This window comes from Muscardinus avellanarius (genome assembly GCF_963383645.1).
Source record: "Muscardinus avellanarius genome assembly, chromosome: 8".
In the NCBI taxonomy this organism is placed as follows: Eukaryota; Metazoa; Chordata; class Mammalia; order Rodentia; family Gliridae; genus Muscardinus; species Muscardinus avellanarius.
Window position 1 is genome coordinate 67,704,201 of NC_137794.1, and position 8,091 is coordinate 67,712,291.

General features: G+C 45.1%; 1 protein-coding gene across 1 annotated transcript; it reads left to right on the forward strand.

Annotated features, from left to right (window-relative positions):
- Window positions 1-234: 234 nt before the first annotated feature.
- MARCKS (myristoylated alanine rich protein kinase C substrate) lies at window positions 235-2,552 on the forward strand (the record flags this gene model as incomplete). The annotated part of the gene is made up of 2 exons (XM_080700106.1): window positions 235-336; window positions 1,776-2,552. 2 exons carry the CDS (start codon window positions 235-237, stop codon window positions 2,550-2,552), a joined length of 879 nt encoding a protein of 292 aa, XP_080556232.1.
- Between the last annotated feature and the right edge of the window lie 5,539 nt (window positions 2,553-8,091).

Genomic DNA, 8,091 nt, shown 5'->3' on the forward strand with positions numbered 1-8,091 from the left:
CTTTTCCACCTTTTCCCCTCCCTCCTGCGTTGCTGCTTTTTTGATCTCTTCGACTAAAATTTTTGTATCCGGAGTGTATTTAATCGGTTCTGTCCGGTCCTCGCCACCCCCACCCCGCCCTCGGGTGTGTGTGCCGCTGCCGCCGCCGCCGCCGCTCGCCCCGTCGTTCCGCCGACCCGAGGCTCTTTGTCTCCCCTCTTGGATCTGTTGAGTTTCTTTGTTGAAGAAGCCAGCATGGGTGCCCAGTTCTCCAAGACCGCAGCGAAGGGAGAAGCCGCCGCGGAGAGGCCCGGGGATGCGGCTGTGGCCTCGTCGCCTTCCAAAGCGAACGGACAGGTAAATTCTACCTGTGGTTCTGGTCCTTTCTTTGGGGTGCCTTTCTCCAGGCTCGACGCTGCCCCTTCCTTCTGGTCGCGCCCGAGGCGCATTCGGTGGAAAGGAGCGTGGCCGGATTCTGAGTCTGAAAGTTGAATGGAAAAGGATGGGAGAAATTGTCAATTTTTCATAGGGGGGGGTATCCCCACCCCCACCCCAAGGAGTGGTTCCTGAGAATCCTGGCTAATTCTTGAGCAGATGGAAGGAAAAGAGTGATAAATCCTCTAAAATGGCGTGGTTTGGGAGAATGGCAGAACGTGACTAGCTAGATCTACCCCCCCCCCCAGCCAGGTTGCATTTGTGTTTGGGGGGCACAATGGTGTTTGGGTGGCTTTCGTGTTTGTTGTCGAGCTGGGTCGCCTTCGAGATCTCTGAGGTGGTGGTGGTGATGGTGATGGCGGTGGTGGTGGTGTGTGTGTGTAAGGGGGGCGCAAGTAGGGATGGCTTTGGAGAAAGGAGGAGGCTGGGGATGCCTTATTGTATGCAGAGGCGTCTTGCCCCGGGTTCTTGGAAAGGTGGCTGGCTGGACCAGGACAGAAAGCTTTCGGTGCCTTGCGATGGGGCTTTCCCACTGTCCAGCATCTTTTTTTCTTAGCTGTCGGTGGAATCACACGCCCATCTGACTTTTAAACGGTACCTCCGCGGTAGGGACGGTCGGTGTGTCTTAAGAACCTCTCCAGATGGTCAAGAGAAGGCAGATCCCTGCGTTTGGGCCGGGCTCGCCCCTGTGCTGCCTAGACCAGGTGGACAGCCACGGTCTGCGGGCACGAGAGGCCGGCCACGGGTGGCTGCTTCACAAACACCGGGAGCCCACCACGCCTCTTTTCCTAGAGCGGAGGCCGCGTCGCTTGCCTGCTCTAACCTACTGGGGGAAAGACGAGGTCTGCCAGTTGGCTTTAAACCCGTTTATTTAAAAAAATGCAAAAATGAGCTGCCCAGGGGCGCCCGGGGCTTTGCAGAATCCCGAGCGAAGGTGGGCGTGGAAGCAGAGGCCAGACCTCAGAAATCGTGGGTCTCCCCAGCCTCGGTGGCTCCGGCCGGGCCGGGAGGCCACCTGAGCTTTGTTTGCGGACGCCGGGGCTGCGCGATCGGGGCTCGGGGGCGCCGCGGCCCGCGGGCAGGGCCGGCCGGGCTGGGCGGAGTGCGCGGCCCCGCCCTCCCTGCCGGAGCCGCCGCGCGCCGTGGAGCCGCAGCGCCCCCTGCCGGCCGCCCGGGGCTCGGCCGGAGAGCTCGGCGCCCTCGGGGTCCCGGGTCGGCCGAGGCCCGCGGCGCCCGCCCCTGACGTGCCCCGGGCCTGGCCCGAGCCTTCTTACGGGCGCCCGCCCCGGCCGCCGGCTCGCGAGGCCAGCGCCGCGCACGTCGGGGGCCGCCGCAGTGACCTCCCGCTTTCTCGCCCGCAGGAGAACGGCCACGTGAAGGTAAACGGGGACGCGTCGCCCGCGGCCGCCGAGCCGGGCGCCAAGGAGGAGCTGCAGGCCAACGGCAGCGCGCCCGCCGCCGACAAGGACGAGCCCGCGGCCGCCGCCCCCGCGGCCGACCAGGACCCGCCGGCCGCCGCCGAGCCCGCCGCCGCCGGGGAGCCCGCCGAGCCCGCGCCCGAGCCCGGCTCGCCCGCCGCCGAGGCCGAGGCCGCGTCCGCCGCGTCCTCCACGTCGTCGCCCAAGGCGGAGGACGGCGCGGCGCCCTCGCCCAGCAGCGAGACCCCGAAAAAAAAAAAGAAGCGCTTCTCCTTCAAGAAGTCCTTCAAGCTGAGCGGCTTCTCCTTCAAGAAGAGCAAGAAGGAGGCGGGCGAGGGCGCTGAGGCCGAGGGCGCGGCCGGGGCGGACGGCGGCAAGGACGAGGCGGAGGCGGCCGCGGGCCCCGGCGAGGCGGCGGGCGGCGAGGCGGCGGCGGGCGACGACGGCGCGGCCGCCGGGGACGCGCAGGACGCGCAGCCCGCGGAGGAGGCGGCGGCCGCGCCCGAGAAGCCCCCGGCCGCCGAGCCCGCGCCCGCCGACGACCCGGCCGAGGAGGCCGCGCCCGCCGCCGAGGCGCCCGCCGCGCCCGCGCCCGCGCCGGAGCCGCAGCCCGAGCCGCAGCCCGCGGCCGCCGAGCCCGCCGCCTGCGCGCCCGCCCCCGAGGCGCCGCCCGAGGGCCCCGAGGCGCCCCCCGCCCAGCCCCCGGCCCAGGCCGAGTAAGGCCCCCCGGCCGCCCAGGAACTTTTCTCCCCCATTTGTTTGTTGGAGTGGTGCCAGGTACTGGTTTTGGAGAACTTGTCTACAACCAGGGATTGATTTTAAAGATGTCTCTTTTTTTTTAACTTTTTTTTTTTAAAGCAGCAAATTTGTGGGTTTTTTTCCTCCCCTCCCCACAGATCCCATCTCAGATCATTCTGTTAATCACCATTCCAACAGGTCGAGGAGAGCTGAGACACCTTCCTCTGCCTTGTTTTTTTTTTTTTTCCTGTTTTTCTTTTTTTTTTTTGCATCAGTATTAATGTTTTTTGCATACTTTGCATCTTTATTCAAAAATGTAAACTTTTCTTTTGTCAATCTATGGACATGCCCATATATGAAGGAGATGGGTGGGTCAAAAAGGGATAGCAAATGAAGTGAGTGATAGGGCCACAATGGGGAAGCTGAGTGGTGCAGGACCTTGCCAAGAAAATGTGCCACGTGAAAGGATGGTGTAAAGGCTTAGTCTTTTTTTTTTTTTTTTCTAAAGAAAGTTATTACGATGTATTTTGTGAGGCAGGTTTACAACACTACAAGTCTTGATTAAGAAGGAAAGAAAAAAAAAAACACCAATACCCAGATTTAAAAAAAAAAATCATAGTCTTAGGAGTTCATTTAAACCATAGGAACTTTTCACTTATCTCATGTTAGCTGTACCAGTCAGTGATTAAGTAGAGCTACAAGTTGTATAGGCTTTATTGTTTATTGCTGGTTTATGACCTTAATAAAGTGTAATTATGTATTACCAGCAGGGTGTTTTTAACTGTGACTATTGTATAAAAACAAATCTTGATATCCAGAAGCACATGAAGTTTGCAACTTTCCACCCTGCCCATTTTTGTAAAACTGCAGTCATCTTGGACCTTTTAAACACAAATTTTAAACTCAACCAAGCTGTGATAAGTGGAATGGTTACTGTTTATACTGTGGTATGTTTTTGATTACAGCAGACATTGCTTTCTTTTCCAGTTGTCTTTGAGAATAAAGGAAAAAAAATCTTCAGATGCAATGGTTTTTGTGTAGCATCTTGTCTATCATGTTTTGTAAATACTGGAGAAGCTTTGACCAATTTGACTTAGAGATGGAATGTAACTTTGCTTACAAAAATTGCTATTAAACTCCTGCTTAAGGTGTTCTAATTTTCTGTGAGCACACTAAAAGCGAAAAATAAATGTGAATAAAATGTACAAATTTGTTGTGTTTCTTTATGTTCTGGTAATACTGAGACTCCTAGGTCTCAGGATAATTTTTAGGAAGATCTTGCATGCCATCAAGAGTAAATTTGGTTGTGTTTTTTAATCTGAAGTTTTCAAGATCGGAAATCCATAGTCAGCAGTGTCAAATTACATATATGGAAGACCTTATAACGTTCCATGTCAAATGTTACCATTTATCTGCATTTAATTTTCATTTAAAAATTGAATATACCTATTTTTATTGTAGCTATATAGCATGTCAGGTTAAGTCGTTCAGAACTAAAGTGTGACCCTAAGACTATTGAAATGTCTTAATAGAATATTTCATAAACCATTTTTTTTGTCATGCAGGTCCAGAAACTTAAATTTTATTTAAGAGTGAGAACCTTTTGAATCCAGACTGCAGATGAAAGTAGCCAAATGCATTTCCGAAATCGATGGTGTATTTACCTACCATTGTCATTCATAGCACTTGGCTAACTTCCAAGTTATTTCTTGGATTATGTGCTATACCTAAAGAGAACAGGTAATTTTTTTTTTTTTTATGAAGTAATGGTGTTGAACGGACAGTATTGTCAGTTTATGGGCCTTTAGCATAGCTGCAACCTTTTTCTTTTTTAAATGAAAACTCATTAGCATCTTTTTACTTAAAGGAAATGATAAAATGGAAAATAATACTTCTTATATATTGATACTTCTTCATAGTTTACCTACTGTTTTTTACCATCTATAACTGGATTCATCCCTCCCCCACTGGACCCTAAACTGGATTGAATTTAATATGTGTATCAAATACCATTGCTTTATTAAATACAGAGTTGTTTGCGCATACTTGTTTTACTGATTTTGAGCAATGTGCAGTGTAGGGTTCATGATAAATCAGTGAACCACATTTGTAACACCTGAATGCCAAATCTTAAACTCTTTAGGAAAGTAACAGATTAGCATTTTTACTTGCCCTTTTAATTGGAATGATGGTTCATGACCACTCTTTACTAAACACCCTCCCTACTAATAAAAGCAAATAAGGTTTTGGAAGGGTGTGTATTTTTAGTTAGGATTTCTTGATCTTGGAGGATGTTAGAAAGTTAAGAATCAAATCTGGTAACCAAAGGACTGATTTATGGGTCATTCCCACCTTAACCAACTTTCCTGCAAATACCTAGTTGGCCAAGTATAGTGCCTGGTATATAGTAGGACTCAGTAAACAAAAAAAAAAAAAAAAAAAAAAAAAGGATCTTAAAAAGTAACTCCAAGTGAGTTGTCAAAAATACTGTGTAGAAAACTATATATATTGCTAGGATTTGTTCTTTTAACAGGTGGAGTTTATTAAGATGCATTATTTTGATTTAATTACTGCCTAAAACACTTTGGGTGGTTATTGATGAAGCGAGTGGTGGATTTTCCTCCAAGTGATTAAATGAAATTTGACATATCTTTTCATCCAAAGTTTTGTACATCATGTTGTTTTCTAATGGAAAAATGTTAATATGGCTTTTTTGTACTACTAAAAATAGCTTTGAGATTAAGGAAAAATAAATAACTCTTGTACAGTTCAGTATTGTCTATTAAATCTGTATTCGTAGTATGTATAATGGCATTTGCTATGGTTATAAATTACTTCCTCTGGATTATAATAATCATTTGGTCCAATTCCTTTTGCTTGTAAAATAAAGTTTTACCAGTTGATATAATCAAGCCTGCTAAATAGGATTTTTTTTTTTACCAATTTTGATTTTTTAGAGAAAAATTTTAAGTGTTGAAGGTATTGATTATTTCTTTAAATGATATAGAGGATATGCTTTAGTATTCTATTTGGATATAAAATTATATCTATTGAAGGTAAATTTCTTTTTCAGAGGTCAATTAAAACTTTTAGTGATAGAACTTGACAATTGAGAAATGATAGAATTCATTTACATTTTTTTCTGCTATGAGTTTAAACAGAACCCTGCAGTTAAGGTTAAGGATGTGGGGTAAGGTGAGTTTTGAACTCCATTTAGGTAGATCCTTGAATAGCAGTTGGGAAGAGAGCATAGTTTAATACAGCCCAAGTCAAGTTTTGAAAATGTGAAAATCTGTTAGTAACCAGGCTGTTATAGTCTTTTCCTTCCCTTTAATCATCTACTGTGCAAATTGAGTATATTTTTTTCCTTTCCAATTTCCCAGTTATATGAAAGTACTTAAAGCAGGGTGTAGCAAATGGAATTTTAAGATGCTTTTAATCTAAATCTTCCAGTCCCTATTGGGGATTCAACTTGGAACACTCTGTTAAATTAAATGCAAGAATGCCATTCTGAAAGTGGAAATAAATACTTTAAAAGGTTAAGTGTAAATTTCAACAAATTTGCTTTTAAGATTTTCTTTGTGTTTTCAATGTTTAAAAAGTACTAAATACCATGTAGCTGAGTAAAACTGGTGAGATTATTTTAAACAATCTTTGTACTATGTATGTATTTATATAATTTATTTTATAAATTGTAGATAGGTCAAGATGAAATTGAGATAATTTTTTGTCTTCAATTTATTCAACTCAAAAGATATTTTGAAATTCTTCTTTCAAATGCATTCATGTTAAATACATTTTTTGTTTGTAGCTATGGCTCATATATATCCAAAAAATAATCTCTAGTTTGGTATCCTGCCGTATAAAATGAGAGATGATGGTGTTCTAGAAGCCATATATTTCCTCCAAAGATGAAGATTTGGCATCAGTTAAAAAAAAAATCTCATCTACATAGTTGGCATTTCTTGTGAAGAAGTTCTAAAATGCTTAGAATCATCAACTTTTCAAGAGTTGAAAAGAGCATGAACAAACTTTTCAAGAGTACTGTTGGAAACCTCATATTTGGTGGACAGATTGTGTTTCACTATAGGGGGGAAAGTACACATTTATACACTTGTATTAGAAATGAAACACCTTTTAATTCTCATTTATTGGGACTTGAATTTGAATGTCCACAAATAAAATCTTTAGCATTTGCAGAATCAGGGGCTAATTACATGTTCCACCTTCACATTGCAAAGGATAACAAGCATCTCCCATCACAATATGAGCAGTTCATATGTACTCATCTTGTTTCTGTCCTTGGTAGAGGTTTAAATGAAAAAATATAGCTAAGTTGTACAAGGAGGGTTTTAGAGTAACAATTTACATATGAAGGATTCAGTTGAAAGATTATGATGCTGAGGCTGCTATACCAGTGTTTCATGGAGTCCCTGCTGTGCCTCATAATAATGTGCAGTTCTGAAATACATTCAAGTGAGGGGCGACAGCCTCCACAATCCGATATTCTACAGTATTTTCCTTTCTTTGTCACAAGGGATGATCAGTGACTAACACTAAAATAGGTGGTGAAACCTTGACTATAATAAGTATTTCATTCCCTTTTCTTCCTCATGTGTCCTTCCTCCAGCTCACTTCTCCAAAACACTTTTTTTAACCAATGCCTTACATTGTGTGTGTGTGTGTGTGTGTGTGTGTGTGTGTGTGTGTGTGTGTTTGCGTGTCTGGGAATTGAACCCGGGGGCAGCCCCAGTCCCCTCCCTCCCTTCCTTTTCTTTTCTTCTTTCTTTCTTTCTTTCTTTCTTTCTTTCTTTCTTTCTTTCTTTCTTTCTTTCTTTCTCTTTCTTTCTTTCTCTTTCTGTCTTTCTTTCTGTACTGAGAATTGAACCCAGAGACATTCTACCTCTTAAGTTACACCCCCAGACTGATTTTATTTCTTACTTGGAAATAGAATCTGACTTGGTTGATGAGAATCTCACTACTTGCTGAAGCTGTCCTCCAATCTGTAATCCTTCTGTCTCAGCCTCCCTAGTACTAGGACTACAAGCATGCACCACCAGCTCTATTTTGGCTTCATTTTTTTTTTTAAACAGTATAAGTTACTGAGAGCCTCACTAAGTTGCTAAGGCTGTCTTCCAACAGCCTCCCAAGTGTATCACAAGTGTGTGTCACCACACCCAGCTCTTAAAATTGTTTTTAAAAGTGTTTTTCTACCGAGTGAGGTGGCACATGCCTGTAACTCCAGTACTTAAGAGACTGAGACAAGAGGATCATAGATTCAAGGGCAGCCACACACAGTAACTTAACAAGGTCCTATTTCCTGTGTGTGTGTGTGTGTGTGTGTGTGTGTGTGTGTGTGTGTGTTGCTGGGGATTGAAGCCAGAGGCATTCTACCTCTGAACTACACTCCCAGGTCTATTTTATTTTATTTTTAATTTGGAAACAGTCTCACTAAGTTGCTGAGGCTGGCTTTGAACCTGTAATCTTCCTGTCTCATCCTCCCAAGTACTGCTATCACAGA